We start from the raw sequence: 25,569 nt of genomic DNA, 5'->3' as shown, positions 1-25,569 counted from the left end.
TCACACACGCACAGAGAGAGGGAAAATGGTTTTCCACTCTCCACGCGGTCCGTGTGGCTACGACGGAAGGGCGAGAAAATGCGTGGAAACACCACGCAACGCATCGTATCATTTGCCGCCTTATCTTCTTATCTCTGTCTGTCTGTGTCCCCCCTGTGGTGTGTGTTTCAGAGTTTTTGCGCGAAAAACAAACCAATTTAACAATTTATCTAAATATTTCCTTTTAAATATATATACCTACTAATGTCTAAGAGTTAAGAGTTGCGGCGCTCCACCGTTTTCTGTTTTTCATCTACAGCTCCGTTTTGCTCTATTTAATGCCGTCTCAACCAATTCGTATAAAATCCAACCGATTGCGCGGGCGCGCTAAGAGGGCTACACACTAGAAGAGAGTAGAGTGTGTCGCGCGTTCGCACTCCTAACTTTACGGGTAATTTTTCGAAAGCAAAATGTATCGAAAAAAAATATACCATTCTCGCATTTATTTGCAAAACAAACATAAAACAGATCAAATGAAAAAAAATGTGTGTAAATTGTGCTGACACTTAACAATAAAAAAAAAACGCTGACCCGAGGCCGCTCGCGGGCACACACACACCACACGCGCGCCAAACGGGGCGAGCGGGGGGCACTGGGCGCCGCGACACGACGTTCGCGGCCGGGCCGGGGATTCAAGTTTCGTGCGAATCGCAAACTTGGCCTACAAAATTAGTCCTAAAACAACGTCCGTCTCACCTGATGACCAATTTTTATAGTAAAGAGAGTATCCTAAGTAGATCTAATAAAAAAGAGTAGCACACAACGAAGTAAAAAAAAAGATAATACTCTGAATGTTTTTAAAGATAAATGTTTAACTTGACGGAATAAATCCTTTCTACCGGGTAAATTTGGTCAATTTGCATCATCTTGGTTTTAAGTCTTTTCCCTTGTGCTCGAAACCCCGTCGAGTTCGCTCCGCTTCTGCCGCGCCCCCGAGCGCGGCTTAGCGTCGTAGTAGTAGTAGTAATAGTTGGTGGTGTGTGTTTTGCGGTCGGAAAATTATTGTGCTTGAGAAAACATGAAACAAAAAAATAGCTTTGACTCGGGCCCAAATCCGGGGCGGGGGTCTGGCGCCCCGTCCCCGGGGGTCAATACCAAACTTTAACATAACACACCGGCGGCGCGGTGCAGCCGCGCTCTTTATCCTAACACGAGATTAAAAAATGATGCAGTCTTGCTACGCCGTATCTTCTGGGCCGTATCGCGGCGCGACGCGACGAGAGTCTGGTGGATTCATTTAGTCCAAACTGAGATCACACACACAACGTATATATTCACACCTTCCAATTGGATAATCATCGATGGTAATAAGCTGAGGCTGAAGAGAATGGATCCTGCCTGCCTGGCACCGTCGTCTAATCAACGGCCGCCGGGTAATAAGCAAGATAACTGAACGTAACAAAACCTTTGCCTTTTTCGGCGCGCGCGCCGCAATTCTCCACACCAAAGTCAAGTATTTTTAACTGCTATCAATAAAGGGCAAACACAAATGCGCCTCTCTCTCTCTCCGTCTCTCTGGGGTCCAGAAGGATGTCGCGTCCAGTTTGTTTTAAGTTGATAACTCTTCTACGCGCGCACTGTGTATCCTTCTTATTCGAGACCCTCTCTCTAGCCCTTCTCTTTAGTCCTTCTTTTCTTTCGCGACACAAACACACAGAGCCGGTGTTTGATCGCGCCGTGAAGTAGTTAAATCCCATATCTCATAGGCAATACCGATAATAATATTTAAAGAGTATAAAAAGAAAAAAAAACAAACAAAACTTAAAACTACTTCGTATAAAAAAAACGTCTCCTCCCGAAGGTGCTGAACCGTTTAATGTGCCCATCCAAGGGGGGTTCTTTTCTGTCCAGAGGAGAAACAAACAGCTCTTACTTGACCGCCGGATCCTTTTCTCTCGTACGGGCAGCCGACTCTTCGAGAGTGCGTCGATGATGTCGGATGGTAAAGATGTTGGATCCACCTCACTATCCAGTCGTCGTTCTGGCTGGACTCCCGCGGTTACTTCCGGGACCCTCGGTCGGTGGTGTAGAGGTGCGCAGATTCATCCGTTTCGTCCCCGGCCGGCCGGCCATCCGCGCTCTTTCAGAGGCGGCAGTCAACCTTTCGTCGTTCTCTTCTGTTCTGTTCCGCCAACCGATTCAGCGCTTCCGGCGGAGCCTGGGGCACAGGTTTTGCTTCTATTTTGTGCTAAATTCGATATGTCAACAACAATCTTGCAGCAAACAAAGCAGCGAGAGCAGGCAGATGCAATTCGATTCACACCACCGCCGCCCTGCATCTCGTTTGCATTCGATTTTCTACCGCGCACACACCGCGTGTCGTCTTATGGTCGCTGCTCTGTCTCTCGTTCCCTTCTTATTGACACGAAGTAAGAATCTTAAGTTTTACGTTGCTAAAACAATCTTTTCGTTTACGGCTGTGACTGTTACTCATCATTTCGTTTCATTTTCTTGGAGATCTGCAATATTTACAAACGAAAATAAGGCTCCGGATTAGTCGTCGACCAACAGTGAGTTCCCTGATCCCCATATCCCTGATCTCTTCTGCTTCTCCAGCTGCTGCTTGGCCAGCCTCTTCTCCTGTCACTGTGTAAAAGCTAAGCCCCCTTCCGGATGATATTTACCTGGTTAAGGTTCAGTTCGATTCTGATTGTTCGATGCGCGATATCCTTCTGAGCATTGCGTTGAACTCAACAATAGAGACTACTAAAACCACACACACACACTGTCCACACTCCACCTCCTGGCTCGCGGCACACATACGAATATAAATATATACAAGTTATATGTTTGCACTCCGCACACAATGGCGACGCCGCTTGCACTTCCGGAACTGCGCATCTCCACCGCGCTTTGGTCACGGTTCTCGTTCGCGTGTGTGTCCTTCCTTCGGCGGTACAAACGTTCCATTCACACACACACACAAAACTGCTGCCGCGGCTATCCTTTTGGCTGCTCTATCGATGATCGGACCCGGGGCCGATCGCTTACAGACCGATCGGGGGCACCTGGACGTAGCGGTAGATGTACAGCCGGTAGTCCTTGCTCGCCAACACCACACTGCCGTCGTCCATGAGGGCCACATCGAAGCACTGGGCGTGCTTGACCTTGCTCTCGAGCGCCGACACCAGCTGGCCGTCCTGCGTGAAGATGGTCAGGTTGAAGTTGTTGTGATTGTCCGCAATCAGTATCTCGCCGGCCGCATTGATGCCGACCCCGATCGGGTAGTTGGTGACACCCTCGCCGCCGATCTGCCGCAGGAACTGGCCCTCGTAGTTGAACACCTTGACGCAGTGCGCCCGATTGTCGCTGATGAAGATCTCCTGCTTATCGTTGACGACCACCCCGTTCGGGAACTCGAGGTGCTTGCTGCAGCCAAACTTCTGCAGCACATTTCCGGACTGATCGAAGATGATGACACGCATCACCTTGCACTCGACCACCACGATGCGGCCCTTACTGTCGACCGTGACGCCGCGCGGATGCTGCAGGATGTTGGCGCCAAACTTGCGCACGAACTGGCCGTACTGGTTGTAGATCTGGATCTGGTGCGTCGGTGACCGCTCGGTCACGATGATGTCGCCCGAAGTGCGCACCACCGCCACCCGGTTCGGATAGAGGAGCTGCCCATCGCGCTTCCCGCACTCACCGAACTGGAACTTGAAGCGACCCTCCTTGTCGAAGATCTGGATTCGGTGGTTGTTCGTGTCGGCCACGATGATGTCGTTCTGTGCGTTCACCGCCACCCCGCTCGGCTCGGTGAACTGGCCCTCCATCACGCCGAACTCGCCAAACTTGCAGTGGTAGATCATCTTCTGGCGCTTGATCTGGCTCTTCGGCGGGAACATGCTCGTCGACATCAGCTTGGCCGACAGGTCGATCATGGCGGCCGCGGCCGCTGCCGCCGACACGCCCGAATCCTGCCCGTTGCCGTTGCTGTTGTTGTTGCTGTTGCCGTTACTGTTGCCACCACCTCCGCCACCGCCGCCACCACCACCACCACCACCGATCGGGTTCAGCGGGATCGAGTACTGATCGCCGAGGGTACCGAACAGATCGGCTCCACCGCTCCCACCGCCACCACCCGTTCCACCGTTGCTCCACTTTTCGTACGGATTGCCCGAGCCACCGGTCAGCGTTTGGCCGAGGCCGCCACCGCCCGGTTCGCCGACGAACGGTCCCAGACTGTTGGCACTGTTGAAGCGCTTCGAGATGAGGTTCGTATCGAACGCGCTTCCGTTGGCCAGACACAGGCCACCACTGGAGAGCGGGGACGTCGACAGCCCGTTACTGTGGCCACCGAACCCACGCTGATGCTGGTGCTGCTGCTGATGTTGTTGCTGCTGCTGATGCTGCTGTTGCTGATGATGGTGCGCCTGATGATGATGCCCGGAATGATGGTGATGGTGATCGAGAAGATGCGGACCACCGCCGCCGCCGCCGCCGTTGAGCAACAGGGAACCACCGCCGTTCGAAGGATGCATCAGATTCAGACTTCCGGTGCTGCTGTTGGACGGGCTGACGCTTCGCACACCAGAGCCACCACCACCGCCATTGGTCAGCATCATCGACCCCCCGCCGCCGCCGCCGCCGCCGCCGCCGGAGTTGGTGGTCGAGGTGGGTCGCGCAATCGGGGGCTGCTTTGTGGCGGTGCTCGTGAGGTCCGAGTTCGAGCGGATGTAGCCGTACGTGTTGCGCACCCCGATCTGGATGGCCTGATAGTTGGACACGAACTCGAGCTCATACGAGGCCTGCAGATCATGCGTGATCGACGGGAACAGCTGCATCTTGTTGTCCATGAACTTGCGCAGCATCACCGTCTCGGACGGGCCGGCGCACTTGGTGAGCCGTTCGACGAACTCGCAGCTTTGCAGCACCTTGTCGACCTGATCCTGGCTGCGGTTCAGCAGCACCGACTGCGAGACCGTTTTGGCGTTGTAGAAGTTCTCCAGCTCCTTCAGCAGCTCCGCCTTGCGCTCGTCCACCATCGACCGGTAGAACTGGTGCGTGTCGTTGATCTCGTTCTGCGCCTTGTGGTACTGCACCTGGATCCGCTGGCTGTTGTGCTCGACGTTCTTGATCAGCGAGCGCAGCTCCTGCGCCTTGCTGCGCACCTCCGAGACCGTGTGCAGCAGGCTCTCGATCTGCTTCGGCGTCGTGTCGCTGTTGTGCTCGCACTCGTGCACCCCGCTCGGGTGCTCGATCAGCATGCAGTCCTTGCACACCGGCACGCTGCACGTGCGGCAGAAGAACTTGAGCAGCTCGGTCGGGTGCCGCTTGCAGAAGTAGTTGGGCTTCTGGCCACCACCGCCGCCACCGCCTAGTAGTCCACCGAGACCGCCACCGATCAGTCCACCACCGAGCAGGCCACCGACGAGGCCACCGTTCGAGATGAGCAGATCCGCCGACGAACCGTTACTGAGGCCACCGCCGGCACCGTTGGCGAACGTCGTGCCCACCAGACTGCTGTTGCTGCCCCCGATACTGTTCGTTCCGGCCCCGGTACCGTTGGAGGTCGGCGGTGTTATCACGTTGTTCATGATCGATTTCACCAGACTGCTGGCGTCGTCCTTGATCGTCAGGTTGAGCGAGCTGAGGCGTGGATGGGCCGCCTCAAAACCGCCGCCCCCTGGTGCCTTGCCGCCGCCCAGTAGACCGGGTGGTGCATCCAGCACGCCGCCGACCCCACCGAGCAGTCCGCCGAGGGTTGGCGTAAGCGTCAGTGTGGTGCCCGTGCCCGTGAGTGATGAGGTGGCCGGTGGGGCGATCGAACCGATCGAACCACCGATCGTGCCACCGACGGTTCCGGTGCCGGCGATCCGGTACACCGAGTGGCCGTCGAAGCAGTGCATGAACTGGTGCGCCGTGACGCAGTTGGCGCACAGGAAGTTGACGCAATCGATGCACTTGGCGACCGCGTCCGATTGTTTGCTCTTGCAGCCGGTGCAGCGCGGGAAGAGTGACTCCGACGAGCCGTTGTTGGACTGGGCCGACTCGAGGCTGGACGAGGTGGCAAAGTCATCGCAGATGGCCGAATCGCTGGCCGGTGGCGACGAACCGGAGGTGGTGCCCGAGCCACCGCTCAGTGTCGTGAGGGGTGAGTCCGACAGATAGTCGGCCGGTTCACCGAACGAACCGATCGAGTTCGATGCGCCCGGGAGTGAATCCAGCGAGGGGGTGGGAGAGGCGGCCATTACACTATTCTGCTGTTCCAGTCCAGTTTCCTTCCTGTTCCTGTCGTTTCCGTCGGCCGTCGTCGATGACGATCATATGCAGCAGTCGACCGACACCGGGAGTAGTGTTGTCGGCGCGCGTTCCAACTTTTTCCACTGCCTCTCTCTCTCTATTGTCTGTCCTTCGTCTCTTTCTTTTTCCCACTAGCGAGACATTCTGTAGGGGAGCGAGCGTCGTTTAAAAGGGTTTGGGCTAATTTCGGCAATTTCGACGCAGTTTCTGCACACCACTTCACGCGCTGCACATTCCACGGCACGGCTTACTGCGTCGCGATTGAGCAGCAGGACCTTCCGGAAAATCACCAACCACAGCACAGCGGTGCGACGCACACAACGCGAGAAAACCTCGCCGCCGATCGTAGTGTGCGCTGGGGTAGAGGGTTGATAATTCGAGCTCCTTCAACCGTCGGCTTCTGACGTTCACTTGACACAATTTAAACTCGCGCAATTTTTCAAACCAAATTATTTCCGGGCGGGGATTTATCACATGATTTTGATGCACCTTTTCCAGCAAATACACACACACACACCGCTGCTTTCTCGTGTCACAGTTTTTCTCCTTTGCGCGCGCGTTTGTTGTGTAATTTTTGTTTTGTATTCACTTATGTCTACGGATAAATCATTCCTTTTCTCATCTGTTGATGTTGCACGGGGAAGACAAAACGGCGTTAGAGAGGGGTTAGGAATTTTGTTGCGAGACTTTTTCCCAAGAATCGGAGGATCCACACCCCAAGAGGACGGCAGAAAACCACACCCCAAGAACCCCCCTATTACTCCCTATTGTTTTTGTTCTGATTTCCGGGTTTCAGGGTTTCCGGGACCGGCTGGAGAGGAGAGCGCAATGATGTTGAAATCGAAACCCGACTGGGGGAGACCTTTGTAGAAAGAGAAAAGGAACACACAAAAAAATAGGAACGAACGACGCCGCACACACATGCGCATCGCGATGCTCTCGAGAAAGCTTCGCCTCCGGAACACACGGCAAAGCTCCGGAACCTTCGAACCCGGTGCGCGTCCATTTGTAGACGAAAGGATGGATCGTTAGATTGCGCCTCGTTTTTTTATGGGGGCTTTTTCGGGGAAGTGCTATAGAAAACTTTCCACCAAATTCGAACCCGACCCAGGGGGAACGTTCTAGGCGAGCGTGGGAATGTCTGGCGCGTCTGGCCTCTCGACTCCCGCGGGGGGAACACACGCGTTGATGCACCCAAACACACACACACAAATGCATCGTCGAGCACATATTCTCGCGCTAGAGAGAGAGAGAGACCAGCCAGGCCTGTCCAGGGCTTGTGGGGGTTCCGGGAAACCGGGTGGTCCGTGTAGTTTTTGTGTTTGTTTTTCTCGCCACACAGAACGGAACATGTTGCACGGCGTTTTTCTGGCGGGGGGGTTCATTATCCGCGGTCCGTGTGTGTCAAGTTCCAAGGTTTCGCAAAAAGGCAGGTGGCGCACCGATTTGTGATGAACAAGTGCTTGTTTTTTGCCGAGCTCCCGGTTCCGGTGATGCCCGAAAAAGAATAGAATGCAGAATGGGTCGGCTTCGAAAAACAAAAACCTGAATAGGGAGAACACCGAGAGGCCTGGGTTGTTGGTGGCCTCCCACACAAAGTGGCCACAAAACAACACGCCACCACCGAGAAAAGGGAGGCAAGTCTCGGTCGTCGTCGTCACGTTCTCCGGGCTTTCTTTTCGCTTCCTGTTGCGCGCGCTCTCTTTCAAGGATGTCCACCAACGTCCGCAGTGCCGCCGACTCGATGAGATGCTGATGCGGAAATCCTCAAACACACACACACAGACGGGCGCACGTGCACATAGTGCGAGCTCAGGCTCTGTCTCTTTGTTCTCTGTCAGCGAAAGTCCTTGGACGCTTGTTAAGCGGCGACGAGAAATGGTTTGTGCGACTCTCGAAACATATGGCCCCGGAGCTGAACACACACACTCATGCGTGCGATAGACTCGGCTGGTAATTGGACGGGAAGCGACGATGACGCGCTCCGGATTCGAGCACCATTTCTTCTCCGATTTCGATCACTTTTTTCGGGCTCGCCACCGTCCGCCAGCCGCACGCACCACACACGCACAAATATGTGTCTACTAAAAACCCGCGTCTATCGATCACTCACGACGACAACGCATGGCTGGGGACGGTGCTCCGATGGATATTCCATCTTCCGTGCTGCCGGTGACCGATACGGAAACGACCTTTTGCTCGGGCGGTTCATTTCCGCAACAATTCCAAAACGCTTTCCGGTTCTGCTGAAATAACGGTTCACGGAGGGACACAAACCGAACGATGGCAAAAAGTAAGTTCCCGGAACGGAGCGCAAGGTCGGCGACAATGCGCGCAAACGAAAGGAAAAGGAAGCGCACAGTGGAGTGGTTAATAAAGGGGGCCTCAGGTTGTGCGACGCACTCACTGTTACTCGTGTCGGTTTTGAACGGCGTGAATTTGTTTAACGTCAAAATATTTTATGAAAGTTGTTTTTATGAACTTGACAGATTTTGGAACCTAACTAAGACACTGCGAACCTAACTTTGATGACGAACCTGACACCCGAGTCAACCTACGAAAATCCCGAAGGCAACTCACGAATTCATCCGGCACTCAATTTCTTCCTCGTTCCTACCCCCTCGGGCCCACAAGCTCGCGCTTCCGATGAATCCGTGTGGTGTTTGTTCCTTTCTCGCTTTTTTTGAATCGTAGCGGGCAAAGTTGCTCGTGTCGGTTTTGCAGAACGACTGAAAACGACCGCGATCGCAGCAACCCGCGGTCGTCGTCGGTCGGCTTTGTCCAGTCGTTTCGCCTGCACGCACACACACTCACGCCGGTCGTGTTCGGCGGTAACGCTGTCTCACTCGTTCGCATCGCAGGCCGAAGGGTACGAAGGACAGGGGGGAGGTTACGGTAGAACGCACGTACACTCTGCAATGTACGCATTTTTCCCTCTCGGCCACCGAAGAACGCCCGAGTGCGAGTGTGTGTGTGTGTGGGTCGACCATCTGCCAGACGCTGCTGCTTCGAAAAAAAACGAAAAAAAAAAAATGTCGAAAAACGTGCGTGAAATGGGAACACCTTCCGGCGATCGCAAAATTGTCACAGGATAATGAGAGGGAAGCAACACAGCCCTACCGGGGAGCATCCTGTGTGTTTCTTAGCGCCATTTGTAAGCACGCGGAGCATCGTCCCTTCAGCCTGGGGCCGCCTTTGTGCCGGCAAACCAGACACAGCAGAGGCTCCAAAAGCGGTCCCCGGTTCGAAGGACTCGCTGGCTAGGTACCCGATAGACATGCGCTACGCGGCGGCGTGGTGGTGTTTGTGCCGCTCTGTTTGTTTATACCCGATGAGCCGACCGTTACCGTGAAAGAGACAGGCACGAACCGAACCGAACCAAATCGCGCCTGTCTCACTCACTCGCACACAAATTGCGCTTGCCGTCCGTTTGCGATGTTTGCATTACCAACACTACCAACGAAGCGGCTCGGGTTCAAAAACACTTCCAGCAGACGCGCGATGCGTTAAACAAAGAATTTCCGAAATAAAATACTTCTTGCCGTGGCCGATACGATGTCCTGTTTTGTGGAATAAAACGATGATTAGAAGCGAAACATGCGTTCCAAAAGATGCCCCAAATGTCAACAAAAATGACAGCTGTCAGGCAAGATACTTTTAATTTGTTTACTTTAATTGTCGGCCGAGAAAAGCCGTTTTCGGGTACGCGCTGAGTGTTCCGCCGGTGGTAAATTTGGTCAGAAAATAACTCAATTGCATTTTGTGTCCCACCGGCCATTAAGGAGCGTTCTCTACCCATTCATACAGCACCCCGAACGGGACATCATATCCGTCCCCCACCGTGGGCTATGCTTGCCCACCGCCCACAAAAACCGGCGAGGCGACAACAAACACGGCGTAAGACGGGAAAAGGGCAGTGCGAAGAGCGTAATGCTATTGCGATCCCATTCATTCGATTACACCCTCGTCGTCGTCGACCGGTGGCCACCGACGTTGCGCAAATCAACGACGCCGGAGCGCCGGAACGAGAGCCGGTGAAAACGGAAATCAAAATGCGGAACACTCGCACACACACACAGCAGAGGGCCTGCTCGCAGTGCAACATAATGCTGCCCAAATACTGTGCTCACCACCCAGTGTGGTGGATCCCGGTAGCGGCCCTCCTGGCGCTACGTGTATCCTTTTGGCCAACTCGGGCCCGCTCGGGCTTGCTGCTGTGTCCTTGTCCCTCGTTCATGAGCATAGCTCCCGTCCACGCACACACACAATCACGAGACGCATGTGCCGGCCAGTTGGAATGACTCTGTTTGAGGGATACATTATTCATGGATTATATTATCCCGACCGCACCGGCAGGCGGGTGAAAAAGTCCTGCGACCGACGGGACCGGAAGGGTCGGTCGGTTGGTTCGGTTTGCGACTGCAAAACCGATCCCGGGGGTTGGCGCTGGCACGGCTTCTTTTAACCTTAACGTTCGTCTGTGGCTCGCCTGGTCCTTGTTTTCCCCTTACTCAAACTGTGTCCCCCTAGACGGCAGCAACAGCAGGCTGGCGTGGTCCTGGCCGGGAGCGATGGCAGTGAAGGGATAAAATTCGCACCCCTTCCGACGCTGAGCAGCCGATCGGGTTATTCGGGTGTTCCTTTTGGGCTGCCGTGCACTTGTGTGCGTTCGGCACGGAAAGCCGTCAACCACACACACACACAAACACTAGCCTAACGGACGCAAGAGTAACGCAGCCATTGACGGGTTTCGGTCCGGCAGGACTTCTGGACCATAAATCCAACCCCCGATTGATTATTTTGGGCTGCAATAAAACGCCAAGCTGTTAATTGCGCCAAGCAAATCCTAGCAAATCCCAGCAAATGTTTTAATTTTCGGTTGAAAGTCTTGCTCTCACTCATCGTTTGCACTTGAACGGGTTTAACAGGATCCGTAGTCCCGTTGGCAACATTTAGTAGCAACCGTTCACCTCGCCCCGGTTGTCCCGGGCAGTCCTGTCACCCTCCTCTGTCAAGCCAGCCCAACAGAATGTTGATGAAATTCCGGACATTAAGCGACCGGCCGCGTGCCCGTCATCCGCAGATGATGATTACCTTTCGAATTCGTTAATTAGATTCCTGGCCACCACCCTTCCGGTCCGTCCGCTCATTTCCGGCATTCGACGCTCAATCACGGAACGGATTGCAGCAACCCGTGGAACGCCCGAGTCGAAGATGCTAATTTGTGATGCCACGCAAAGTGCGGACAAAGTTTACCCGAAAGCGGCTTGACAAATTTCGCCGGCAAACACATGCCGTAAATATAATGCTCCCCGGCCCATGGCCCAACAAATGATCGCAGATAATTTTGGGACCAAAACACACACCGCCGCGCCAGCCGGCGATTAGTACACATCTGCAAGTAATATACCCACCGACCCGGCTGTCTCGGCCCAGTACTAGCCGCTTTATGACTTAATATCTTCAGCATGGGCCCCCAACATCTTACATCACCATCGCAAGAAAGAAAGAAAGAAAAAAAAACCCACGAAGATAGCTCCTTCGGAGGCGAAGCGCGATAACAGCATAAAAACTGCGTTTTATCACCCCCAAAGTACGGTGGTCCGGTCCGGCAAAAAAGCGGCCCAAGAAAGATGGCTGCAGCCGACCCGAAACCGTCAGGTTCATCGAACAAATGGCTGCCGCAGCGGCACCAGCAGGCCTTGCCCCAACCAGCACAGTCACACACCCTGCAGCCTGCCTTGATCCTTGGGCAGCATCAGGCGGCCGGCAGCATCTGCCGATCTGCCATCTCGGGCACGTGTTGTTGTTATTAAGCGGCGTGCGTGAGTGTGTGACACTGGATCACTCGGAATGGCCGTATCATTAAAAGCCGTTCCGTTCCGTTTTGGGCCGCTCGTCCTGCTCCGGCCCAACCCGGGCTCGGTAGATTTAATTTCAGCTGCTCCTGCTGCGTGCGAAGGCACCACCGAGCAGTACGTGCGAGAGCTGCGCATCTTGTCGCAGCATCGTCGTCGTCTCGATCGCAGGTTTCGCTGAAACAAGCAATCGATTTCAAGCTTCAGCCCAACGTCCCCCGTTATGCTGACGAAGCGTTCGAGTTTCGGTTTAACCGTACAAAAAGCAACACGAAAAAAACATAAACAAGATGGTGCCACAAAAAAGGCGGCCAACATCTGTTGGGCGCGTCACACAGTCGTCCCCCGTGGATATATTGGGAAATATTATTTTTCGAAACCACACCGAACGCTGCTCCCGGCCGGTCATTAGCCGATTAGCCCGCCGGTCGGTGTTGGTCCTGGAGCCACAGTTCGCTAATGATGTGCTTTAAGACGTTTTAGGCGTGGATCCAAATTCGATCCGCAGAGGACATGGAAATCGAAAACATTAAATTGATCGAACTCTGATCAGCGTAAAATTCGAACGAAATTCGCTGACCAATCAGCGCTAGAGCGCTTTTTGTTCAATCTTTATCCCAGGGTTCGGTGAACCATCTCACTCGTGGCCAGCAAAGGAAGAGATGTTTGGCAAGCATTATGTTAGCGAGCTACGATTAAGCAATAGAATTGGTTGCAAAAGCATGAATTTATTGTTTTTTATCTTTATTGAATGGAAGCCAATAGCCTTTTCGTACTAGTATAGAACAATGAACGGGAAAAGGACGAAAAATTAGTCTTAACTCCATCGCAAGAAGGCACAGTGTTGGCTGAGGTTCATAGAAGGACAATTAAAACAAACATCCAAAAAAACAAACGCCCCGACCAAGAATACGACATACCAGCTGCCATTGTTATACATGCGGCAAGCATATTTATGAGTTACTTATTTAGTTTTCCTGGCCATTGTGGTCTACAAGGAAAAGGTCTAGAAACGTCCTGCAGGGTCACAATGGAGTTTTTGGGGTTGCGAATCAAAAAAACCGTGTACTAAATAACTCTTTGCCCTCCAATGGGTCAGGTCCTAGTCGTCCCTGTCTTGTTGACCCTACTCTGCACACGGTGCGCCTCACATAAGTGAGCCGTAAATAAAGCCTTCACCCCATTACGCTGAAGTGTGAATTACGAAATGAGGTACGACATGGGTGTAAATGAAATAATAATGTTCGTTTTCGGTAGAGCTCCGGTCCGCGGTCCCAGTAAATCTTTGTGGTTGTGCCTTCGGAAAACAATTGAAGGCTTCTCCACGTGGAAGGTAATAAAAGGCTCAGATCAGAAAATCATGAGTTACAACCGGCGCGTAATTTGTTTCGCTGATCGTGCCACATTTATTACTTTCCATTATGATTGCCCCATTAGCAGCAGGGGTGATTCCATTTGGTCCGCGGATCGGACGGTACACTGGCCTGTTGCGATGCTGTGTTGCGACGCTCTCATCACATTACCATAAGCCGCTGCCTAACCCCGGGCACCGGACCTCCCACTTCATAAAGACAAATGGAAAAATAAGCAGCTGTGCCTCGAGTGTTGTGCCGTGCCGTGGACTAGAGCGCAGATAGCAAAGGCGTCCTCCAGACTCCATAGACTTCCGGGTTCCGGACTTGATGGCCTGGAGGGTGGCGTTAAAAATGATGGAACGAATCCCGCCGAAGGCCTCCCGAAAGCATCGCCATCTTTCGTGGGCTCCAAGGATTCTGAATGAAAGGACCAACACACACACACACGCACGTGTCGAATCCAGAAGAGGACGTATTAAGGAAGAAGCAGGAAGTAATATACTGGTGCGGGGAGTTTGGCCATCGATGTGTGGGTCTACCAGTTGCTGTCGATGTTTGGACGGCGGCCCCCGGCGGACAAGAAGACGGACATTCTTACCCGGCCACGGGCTCCGGGCGGGGAGGAGGGTGTGATTCCCGGAGTATTTCCATTTGTGCGAATCACGATTTTTGTGCTCGCGAGTGCTCCGTTCTTTCCTTGCCCAAGCCCGGCCCGGCCATCGCCGCAATCGGTTTTCCCCCCAGGCGATCGTTTCCTTCTGCGCCGAGGGTTCGCCTCCGCTTCGCCTTCGCAGGACCAGGACCATTCCTTCCGAAGCGCCATTGGCGAGAAAGAGTGCGAAGAGTGCGCCACCCCTTCGAGACAGGGACGGGAAGAGAGCGCGCATGTGTCTGCTGCTGCTGTCTGTCCCGCAGCAGACAAAGAACAATTCGCATTGCGGCGCAAAAAGTGGCCACCGCCAATTCCTCCTGGATCGACCGTCGGCGTCGTCGTCCGGTGTGTGTGTCCGGAGATGGTAGAGCGCGCGCGGTGTTTGCAGGGAAAACCTTCCCCAGTGAAGCTGCCCGGCTACCCGGCCGGGGGTTCAGTGACCTATGCTGGGGCGGCGGAGGGAGGACCTCTCGAACCGAACGCGCGGCGGTTCGCCTTGAGGGCAGAAGAACATTGGCAGAGCGAACGAGGGAGCGAAACGGAGAGAGAGAGAACCTCGCGAATGCTCGGGATGAATTGTTCTTTTGCACCCGCAGTTCTACCGGCGTGCGACTGTGTGTGTCCGCTGGGGATGCGGCTCCAGCCAGCTCTACTTGGCCGGGACGGGACTCTACACACCCGGCCGGCAGACAACAACGTCTGAGGTGACATATTGGGTCGCCTCGATGCTCCAGAGCGAGAAAGAGACAGACAACGAGAGTGAGATGGCGAGTGCATAAAAGGGAGCAAACGAAGCAAATCTTTGTACAAAAAAAAGCAAGGAGCAAGCCGCGTGTTGCCATGTTTATAATTACAAACTTGAGCGCCGGTTACCACACCAACGGGCCACACTAAGCAGGCAGCGCCCTGGTGTGGCGAATTAATGGAGTGTCTGTCAAAAAGTGAATTAAGTGTGTTCCACGATGGGGTTAAGTGCCCGTATACGACGACCCGATGCGTAATGCGAATGATAAAGTCCAAAACTCAACCATGAACCATGATGTAGATAAGACTTTGAAATGTAGATAAACGCAACGCAACAAATAAACACACCCAATAGCAGTTCGAATTAGAATCCGGTTGCGAACTGTTTATGGCAGACGATGACAAATCGAACGAATTGAACTAAATTCGCATTATTTATTAGTGTATTAGTAACATTATCTCGCTTTTCAGTCGACTACAACCTATGTTTAGTTTAACAGAGGGTGCCACCAACAATTGCGATTCGGACGCAATTTGTCTTTTATACGGAAAGGAGCAGATTGGCCCGCTGAAATGGATGAAGTCTGTACTCTTTTAGGTGCATTGGGAACTATTTTATGTGTTGGATCACAACGTTGCATACAGTTTCAAATTGAAACTCATGGCTCATCTCAACGAACGTTAATTTTCATACTTTTCACAGAGAAACGATCTGCATGTCGGCGTTGGCCGCCTTCAAATGAACGGGCTCTTCATTGAAGCATTGAAGCCGGAGCACATTAAAGGTTTATTATATGGAACTTCCAAATTAAAAGGATTTTAATTTAATCAAAACTCAAAGAGTATCTTTGCGTGTGTGTCCTGCGACCTGTCAACAGCAGGGACCACAAAATGAATCCTCGTGTAGAGTCAACAGAATTGCCTCCCGGCACCTCTAAGTAAGGCCCGAATGGAACCGAATCACAACTTTTTAAAAACAGTTAACAACAGTCAGCGCGCACAGTCAAAAAGTCTCAGTACGGTGACGAGTGGCAAAAAAAACTCCCGAACCCTTGCCAGTGGCCTCCCCTGTGTGTGTGTGTTTGTCGAGTCCTGGCGGAAGCAACCCACTGTCAAGCCTGACGGCTGTGTAACTACGGACCGTACGCCGCGTACTTGGTTGGTTGGTGTGGAATCGGGATTCGGTTGGCAAGGATAATGCGTCCCGAGCATTCTGTCTACCCGCCGCCGGAGACTCTGCCACGGTGGTGTGTGGCCTCGCCACCGGTGGTGCGCGGTCCGCGTGTGGAGTGGAAATTAAATGGAAACACACAGCAGGGTGGAGCAAACGAAAGGACGAAAATACAACAACAACAGCACTCGAAAAAAAAGAAAGAAAATGCCGTACTCTAGACGGCGGAAATTAACGGAAAGAAAGTTGAAGAGGGACCACGAGGGAACCCGACCCGACCCCGGTAAGCTGATCGCTTCCAGTTGTTATCCTTTTTCGCTGGCACTGCTGGAAACCAATCGTTTGCAGAGGGCGAAGCAGAGCGAGCGAGACAGAGGTAGAGAGATAGAGAGTGGAAAATTTATTCAAACAAGCGTTGCAAAGTTCCGTTATCGTTTTGTTTTTTTTTTTCTTCCTTTTTTTCTGGCTAGTTACGTGCTGAGAACTCCGCGCTAAGACCGCACGGTTTAAATGTCCTCTCGTATCTCGAGTGGCACATACAATTTTTAGCGCTTTCTGAGCGCTGTCAGCCCCTTAGCCTCTGGGTGGTATACCGCCGGTGGGTAAGATAGACTGGTATTTAATTTATTTTTTCCAAGCTTAATGTTGCCGGCAAGCCGTTCCCGCGGCATAGGAACCGTTGCGCGAGCGTTAGAAAGATCCGAAACGCGGCGCCGCGAACCAGGTTATGAAAAATGGTTGACGTGTTTTGCAGTTGTTTTTGGGTGTTTAGACTAATTGGCGAAGGGTACGTACCGCAAGGACTCACAAAGCATGATGATGCTGGGCGTGCCAACAGTGGCCACCATTCGGGTCATTACATATTCAGTTACCAAAGCTAGAAATGATTACATTCGAGCTGGCGTTTGAGACGGCTTCACGGCGAGGCGAGACCCCTAAAAGGACCTCCCTGAAAATGAACCGTTATATTTATAAATCATCGGCGGCGACGACCGTCGAGAGCATGAAAATAGAATGTGCATTATGTGCATCATCACCATCATCATCGTAGATACCATCTCAGCAACCAGGCGGCTCATGTGCGCCGGTGAAACAAAGCGGCGTAGAAAAAAGGGCCAAACAAACACACGATCCACGAAAGGAAAATCCCCAAGAAAAAGACACCCCCGATCGCTTGGCTGGAAGGTGAAACAAAAACAAACCGATGGAGTTTATTTTCTGGAGCTGGTGTTGTCTGGACCCGACCCGTCGACGGTTGTGTTGGTGGCCGGCTGTCCCGGCACTAACACCATCGCAGCCTGTGGTAGGCGTTTAATATAGAACCGCGTTCTGGACAGAAGTTCTACCTGGAACTACCGTCGGGAACGCCGTTCTGCTCCGGGGATGGGCTGGCGATTGTCTACTGAATCAATTAAATCAATTAATCGACTCACAGCCAGCAAGGACATAGATTAAGTAAATAAAGAGTTAAAAAGAGGGTGCCATTTTCCATTTCACTCCTTCGAAGGGATTGCAACCTGCCAAACACACCTCGCAAGGGCACGGTGCGAATGATGAACTGCTGCAAGTCGTGGCCTGGCTCTGTTCGACTTGGCCTCAGCCTCAGCAGACAGCACCATCAGCAAGTCTTCTTCACCTGAGCACGTACATTAACCGCAGTTTCTTCGCAGTTTGGTTCACCACTGCGATCCGCGCCTCGCCTGCATGGCTTCATCCCCTTTTCCACTTATTGTTGGTCGCTTTTCTTCTTCTTCTCGTGCTCTTTTCCCTGCTGTTGTTTTGTTGTGTCTCCCGTTTTCCCTTGTTGCTTGTTTCTTTCTTTCTTGCTGCTTGCTTTCGCCTTCGCACCGCAACCGCATTCTTTTCCACTGCTTTCGGTGTTCTGTTCTAATCTTTCGCTTTCGCACGTGCTCTCTCTCTCTTTCGCTCGGCTTTTCAGTTCTTTTGCCCTTTTCCCTGCGTTTGTGTTCTTTGTTTACCGATGTTCTCCGGTTTCTGCTTCGTTCTGTCTCCCTCGCCCGTGCCCTACTCTGTATTGGCTCTGGTTTGGTTTCTGGCCCTCGCGTTACTTGCGTGTTGCGTGTGTGTTGTGGCGGCGCTGCTGATGATGATGATCGTGTGTTCCAGTTGCGTTCCGTTTCCCTTTTTTTCCACCACGGTTTTTTCCACCGCTTACTTTTGCTTCTTTTCCCTTTCTTCTTTCCTTCGTTTTTCCACCTTTCGCTTTACTTTTCCTCTCTAAACCAATGTGCCTTTTATGTGTACTTATTTGCTTCTTCTTCCCGTCCTTCCCGTATTTTTCCTCTCCCTCTCGGGGCCCCGCACGTAACAACGCGACGACGACGCCATCCGCCGATGTGTGTTGTTTCGATAGAATTTTATGCTCCACTGTGTGTGTGTTTGTGTATGGAAGAGTGTGAAGCTGCACACTCTCTAAACCCGGCTGCCTTGGGATTCTATTTCCTACGCCCTCCCTGCCACCACGCACACCCGATGACGGTTCCCTCGAAAACGCATCCGGTGCTCCTTCGGAACGACCGAGCAAACGAGACGATGAGTAATTGTTTAATCGATGTTTTCTCTTCATTCTCGCGCTCTCTCTCTGTCTCTCTGTTGGAGAAATATGTTTCACAGTTTTCCGTTTAAATCATCGTCACGGCTTCCCCCGGAGGAAGCGCCTTCTCTTCGTACACCACAGACCGGCGTCGGCGGCGTCGGCTTCGGTGTGGTTGTCGCGTTGCACCGAACGACCGACGCCCCATACACGCTCGCCGCCGAAGAGGAGACGATGGAGTTCTTCCTTTTTCCCAGGCTGGCCCCATCAACTTGGCCGGCTGGCTAACGGGCGGAACTCCTGGTCGCCCGGTGCCAGACGCCACAGAACCCGGGCGAGCTCGGCACAGCGCAGCGTAACGCAGCATAATAAGTGCAACTGGATGGCGTACGAAAGGGAGAGCGAGCGGCCACAGTTGGGTTGCGGCGGACACACACATCAACACCACACACCCGGCCAAATTGCATCCCGAGTGTGCCTGTGTGTGTGTGTGTCTCGCCGCCATCGGTGCCAGAGTCTGGGCCCCGGCCAGACTCGCTCTCGGCATATGGGCTGAAGGTTAAGTCCTGTTTGCTTCCCAGTTTTCCCGGAGCTTCGGACGGAAAATCTGGAACCGGATGGGTAGGAAAACTCCAGACACAATAGACGCGCACACGCATACACCTACAAAGGTCGTGCATGACGGGCCAGCAATCTGCGGTGTGTGTGTGAGGAGGAAAGTTAATGCATGAGGTTCGATAGAGAGACAGAGAGATGGAGAGAAAAGGAGGAAAAAATATTGTATTTGCGTGTGAGAGAGAGAAAGGTAGGAATTGGAGTTGAATAATGTCAGAACGAGATGATAACCAAAAAAAACTAATAAATAAATGAACAAATTGAGGTCCGCTGCACGCGTTCGGTGTCCTTTCCTGCGTCAGCATATGGGACTTTTTTGGGGGTGCCGCCTTTCGTTTATTTGGACAGTTTTTTCCTCTTCTTGATTAATCTGTTCAAATTACAATGGAACTGCATCGGCCCTGCTGGTTGGGCAATCGGTCCCCCGTGAGATCATTCTCAGTTCCGGGTTGATGTTAAAAATAACACCAACAATAATTCGCTTTAATTGTTTACTAATAATAACGGGCCCCGGCAACTGTTTGATAATTTTAATTAAAACAATTTGAACCCCCCGTCAAAGAATGGGAAACGGTCCCGTTCGCCGGAACTGGTGCAGACCGTCGGGCTGCGTCGGGAACATCGATCGATGGGATGTAAATTTTGGTCTGCGGCCCTGTCTGGAGGCCGCAGACTGCCGGGTCCTGTGTCTGGAACAACATTCCGGGCGTATCTGTTATTCCTGCCTCCCCTTCGGTTTTGTCAGGGGTCTGCTGTCTGGCCGGCGTCCTGGTCTCTCCCCACCGGCCGAAAAGAAGTTATTGCTGATCAACGCTCCTTCCAACGCCAGCGGCCGAGCGGGAGTTCTTTGTGTGAGCCGCTCCAAAACCCACCACATGGCCATGGATTGCGTCGGTGCGTCCGTCCGTGTGTGTGTGTGTGTGAGTATGTTTTTCCCGTGTCGCAGATGTTGGCATGACAACCGACGACCAACCGACCGACCGGTTTCCGGTTGCGCCGGGATCCCCGGTGACGGTGACGATCCCCCAAAGCAGTCGCCAGTCCAGACTCTCGATTCCCGGAGACTGCAGAGTGAGTCACCCGGCCACACACACCCGGCAGCAGCTAGCTAGCGGGTCTATGCGAGACACGCCCTCGGTCGGGAGCCGCCACCAGGGGTCGTGGATTTTTGGCGATGGTGTTTTTTCTGGCCAACGGAAGTGTCTGGCAGCAAGCTCCAACCCCCGGGACGATAGACGTTACGCCAACATGCGACAAATCGTTAGGAAACATTTGGTTTTCCACGCTCCAGTGGCGTTTCAGAATGTTTGTTCGGCAAAACCAACGGGTCCTCCTGTCTGCCCTGGATGTCTGATCTTCGGAATGAAGTAAACGGCTCTACTTGCCTAAAGAGTATCGTAAAAATGTCTCAACGAAAACGGGATCCGAGACTGCATTTCGTACGCTTTGGAGCGAACGATTCGCGAGCGCCCGGGATTCGGGGGGCAGGGGCCCATCTCTTAACTCCGTTCGCATTTTATGATTTTTGCAACATTCTTTGTTTTGTGTTTTTTGTTATTAACGGGCCGCTTCCGCCGCAGACAACAAAAGCCGGCCCGACCCGACCCGACCCGGACCAGTCTGCTGCCCCGGGCCAGCCACCGCCATCCGTGATGCACCATCCGCACTGCGCCGCCCGAGTATAAAGACCCCGGGGGCCGGCATAACACCGCGATTCGCCGGAGAATCCGAGGCATCGGCAGACGTAAACACGTAACGACACGCACACACCCACAGCACAGTGCGCGAGCGCACACACAACACACACCCACGGGACGTGGATCGGATAGGGTTCTCCTCCCGCGTTCCCGGCAGCTTCTGGACAGGGCAAGGCGCGGACGGACGGAGAACGAACGGCACTGCGCCGGCGGCCAGATATTCGCATTCGTGGGAACACGGTGGGTTTGGGGCGAATCGGTGGTTGGTTAAAAGTTTCCAACCTGGGGGGATAGAATCTTAATTGAACTTCAAAAGTGGAAATAAAATAGTAAATAAACTGAAACAGGATAAGAGAAAGTAGTAAACAAACAAGAAATATAAAATAATCAAGAAACAATAAAAGGAAACCCAAACAAAACGATGAAACAAATAGAATGAATGACTAATAAAACCAAACCATAAAGATTGGCTGTGTAAATGAACATGAAACAAGCAAAAAACATACAAAAAAAAAACAAAGAACACAAGACTTAAAACATTGAAATATAAAACCAAACGAAAACGATACAGCAAAAAGACTCTAAGGCGTAAAAATACCTGTAAGTAAGTGGAAAAGTAATGAATGAAAGAAAATCATCAAGTATAAACAACAAATGTACCAATACAAAAAGCAAATATAGAATTAATAAGAAACAAATGAAAAGATACAAATAATAAGATACAAAAAAACAAGAAAAATCGTTTCAAAAGATACGAAAAAGTGTACCGTGAAAACCGGAAAAACATAAAACGGATCACGCCCGCTGTGCCGTGTGCCGTGCGCTGCGCGCCGTGAGTTTCTTTTCCACTTCGTTTTCGTTCCAGAATACTTTTGACTCAGTGACAGCATTCCATCTTCCTCCCGATGCCATCGCCGATTCTTGACCCTGGAAAAGCTCATCGATCTTCCGGCTCTCTGCCTTCGCCCATAATTCCTTACCCATCGCCGTTTCCGCCCCATACCGCCCAGTTAGCCTTCTTCTTCTGTCATCCGCGCGTCCGCTTCGTTCGCTTCGCGGCCCCAAGTCCCGATCCCGATCGCGCAATTTTGCGCGCCTCACCCGCGCGCGCGGTCGTTGTCGCGTCCACCCGACCGCCCGTTCGGTGGCGCGAGCCGTTCTGGTTCTGTCTGGACCAGTACCGCGTTCGCCGGTGCCGTAGATTTGCGAAATTTTTCACCATACATGTGGCCGGGCCTCACGTAACCCTGGCGCAGGACCAACATACGGGGGGCCGCCAGTTGATAAGCGACTGGAGTGGTTCGATTCGTACGCTCGTCGATCAGAATTCAAAGCAGCATAACTGCGTTTTGTATTTCCAGTAAAACGTGTGCTCGAAGTATTCTATCAATGTTTTAGTTATTTTACATAACAAACATCATGAAGCCGTCGAATCAATAAATATTCACAGAATAGCATAAGATAGGCATATTTCTCAAACGGACTTGCTTGACGCCCCGTTTTAAGTCGTGGCTTAGATAAGTCTGGCCACCAACTGGCACAGTTTGCATATGCCGTGGCAGCTTCTATCAACATACGAAGCCGCCGGTTGCTGCGCGAAATAGACGACCTCAACAACGGTGGTGGTCGTCGCGGCTCCGACAGACCTGAGCGCTCCCCGACCGATGACTGACCGTTCCAGAAGAACGACAAAAACACGTCGGGACCTCCCCGGGCCGCGGTGCCATCGAAGGGGGTAATCGCCACCCGAAAAACATAAGGAAACATTAGGACCACAAAAAAACAGTTCCAAACCCCAGACACCGCAGAGCGAACGCAGCCTGCGCGCGGCTGATTAAGCGACGGTTTATCCATCTTTCACACGCGGAATGCCCCATTCAGCAGACGAACGGGTTCAATTCGGGCCCCATTCGCGGAAGCCTCTTCCACCGGGCAATACATATTAATGTTGCAAAAAACAAAACCAAACTGCTAACGGCCGCCAACGACCCCCGACAATGAACGGGAAGGAATGTGGGGTGATACTCTAAAAGACGCCGGTGGCTGTAAATAATTCTTTATGCTGCGGCGGCGAACACATCAATAAAAACAAAATGAGCAGCCAGCACCGTTTGGCCGCACCGTTTGCGTCAATTCGGTTAAGCATTTTAAAAAATTCCCCCATTTTTCGGGGCGAGCGATGCTGGCTCCAGCCGCTGCGGCCGTCATACGGTCGTCCTCGTCGTGTGGCTGCCATGCGGCCAGCCAGGCCAACGACTCGGGACCGCCATCCATCTGGTTCCGTGGGCTGAGGAATTATAAGCGGGTAATTTCGGTGTGCTAAACCGCAATTAGATTGGTAGAATTACAAGTTTACTGTTCCGACGACACGCACGCAAGCTGCGGTTTTGCGGGGAAATTACTCAACGCACATCGTTAGGCGCTGGAGCAGAAAACAAATAGATCGCTTTGCACGACAAAACGGTGCATGATTGAGAAATCGTGTGTGAGATGTTCTAGGATTGAGCGTTCAGTGAAACGATAGTATTTTAGGAAACAAGGAGACAATTAAGAACATTTAGAACAAGCACGTGGGATGTGATTGCAGGTTTATTCCATTCATTCGAAGGACTAGAGCAGCATATTTGTATTCGTATTCAATGCTTTGCAAGGATTCGAACCCTGAATCGAAAGGACCAGAGATCGTGAGCCAATGCGATCCGAGAGCCTATTGCCAAAACTGTATTTAAAACATTTAATTTTTAAATCAAACTTAAACTTAAACAAAGATTTCAGTGACGAACGTCAATAAATCCCATTTATTGGCGAATTTATTGCTGACAAATGCTCGATAACAACCGTACTGTATAATTGAATCCTGCACATCAACACGAACAAAGCGACCAAAGCCAGCTGGCCCGGCCCGGCTTAATTAAGCATAATGCATTCCCCGCTGTCACTTCAGCAGCAGAGCAGAGGACCCCACCACCTTCGGTCTCAATTACTGATTGTGCATCAAGCGCCGAGATTCAAAAAGCACCCCGGAGTCCGTTTGATTTCTAAATTTTGTGTTGAAAGTTTCCGTGTGTCCCCCGACCGAAAGGACACCCCACGGCGGCGGTCGCTCCTGTGGACATGTCGGCGTCGGCGTGGCGTCAGCGGATTGCAACCGATCGACTGAACACCGAACGCTAATGACACGTAAATCCTACGAATCCGGCGAGGGGTCCACCGAAAGTCGGAGACACGATGTTTTTACATTATCACATGTTGCCAGGCGAACGCAAAACGGCGCGCGTATGATTGATGGGCGCACCCCGTACGGACGGCACACACGCACACACGGCCAGAGTGCTGTGCTGCAGGGACGTGGGGACCCTCGGCATATGTCCCGGGCCCCGGCCCGGGAATAATGAACCGCGGCTCTATGCTACCGACCGGGGGTCGCGCGGCGCAGACGACAACAGACTGCAGATAGGCAGCCAAACGAGGGAAGAAAATCAACATAAATCGTCGCTGTATTGGTGCCCGCGCTGCCAAGGGGTGCCGCGTGTGGCCGTGGCGGCCGCCTCTGGCTCAAGTGCACATCTGCCGTTTGCATTTGCTTTTATGTTGCGTGCGGCGATGGCAACGGCAACGGCGACAATGCTGCTTTTCAATCCTGTTTCCATGCTCTTGCTTTCATTTTCCTGCTCCCTCTCTCTCTCTTTCTCGCTCGGTGCTGTGGATTTTTCGTTCTAGTTCTTGCGCAATCCGAAGGGGGTGCCCAAACGGCATAATGATCGGTCGCCTGTCGAAAAGGGAAGAAAACAGAGCGGAATTGGTGCGCAGAGCGTGCAGCCCGATGGAATGATAAGTGCTTGGCCTCGGCTTTGGCATCCACACTGAGCCAGAATAGGGAGCTGATTTGATAAGATATTTACAACACCGTTCCCCATTTGTCGTTTCTCTTGATTTATGCAAAACATATCGCATTTTCTTTCTCTATCTCTGCAGGCGACGATCCGTTCTAGGAACTTTTGAGCCTCAGAAAAGCCTCGGCCACTCGCGCCCTCGAAAATCTCCTGGCGCACCCGGCGACATTGATGCATCGCACGCGTCCCTATGTTGTTCTTTCCAGGGCTCGTGCCACCGTGATGATCGTGCCCGATTGGGCGTTTAGAGGGTTTAGGTGCGCGCGCATACACATCCGAGAGGACGGGACCGGCCCTCGCCTCCTACCGATCCGTTCGGGCGTATCCTTCCGAGGCCCTGCGCATTTAATGTCCCTGAATTTTCCAACACCAGGGTCGTGGAATTGGTTTGCTGTCCCATTCGCTCCCTGCTTTAATTCATCTGCGGGCAGCCATATGATTGCAGTGGCACTACGGGCACGGGCAAAATGGCTTCCAGGGTTTGTGGGAAATGCTGTAAAAATTACGCAAAACGCGTTAATAAAACGCCAATAAACAGTTTGAATTAGCTTAAAGTATTAGGTTTCAACAAACTGAGATTCTTTACTGTGAGACGAGCCTTCTCATCTATGGAGATATCTCACTTTCATCTCACTCTCATCATTAGCTACAATTTGGCTGGTAATCTTCAACTGAACGAACCTTCAATCCATCGGCTTCTTCGATGCACCATACTCATTCCACACTATTCACCTTGGTGAATGAG

General features: G+C 52.4%; 2 protein-coding genes across 2 annotated transcripts in view; both read right to left on the bottom strand.

Annotated features, from left to right (window-relative positions):
* The window catches only part of LOC128271050 (protein disks lost), an 82,038-nt gene that overhangs the window by 41,979 nt on the left and 14,490 nt on the right, over positions 1–25,569 (bottom strand). The window lies entirely within an intron of this gene.
* On the bottom strand, positions 3,027–6,233 carry LOC128271845 (brain tumor protein). Its single transcript, XM_053009508.1, has one exon. The coding sequence runs from the start codon at positions 6,231–6,233 to the stop codon at positions 3,027–3,029; it is 3,207 nt and encodes a 1,068-aa protein (XP_052865468.1).

Source organism: Anopheles cruzii, chromosome 3 (assembly GCF_943734635.1).
Source record: "Anopheles cruzii chromosome 3, idAnoCruzAS_RS32_06, whole genome shotgun sequence".
NCBI lineage: Eukaryota > Metazoa > Arthropoda > Insecta > Diptera > Culicidae > Anopheles > Anopheles cruzii.
Note: the sequence above shows the minus strand (reverse complement) of the source record. Positions and strands in the feature narration are given on the sequence as shown.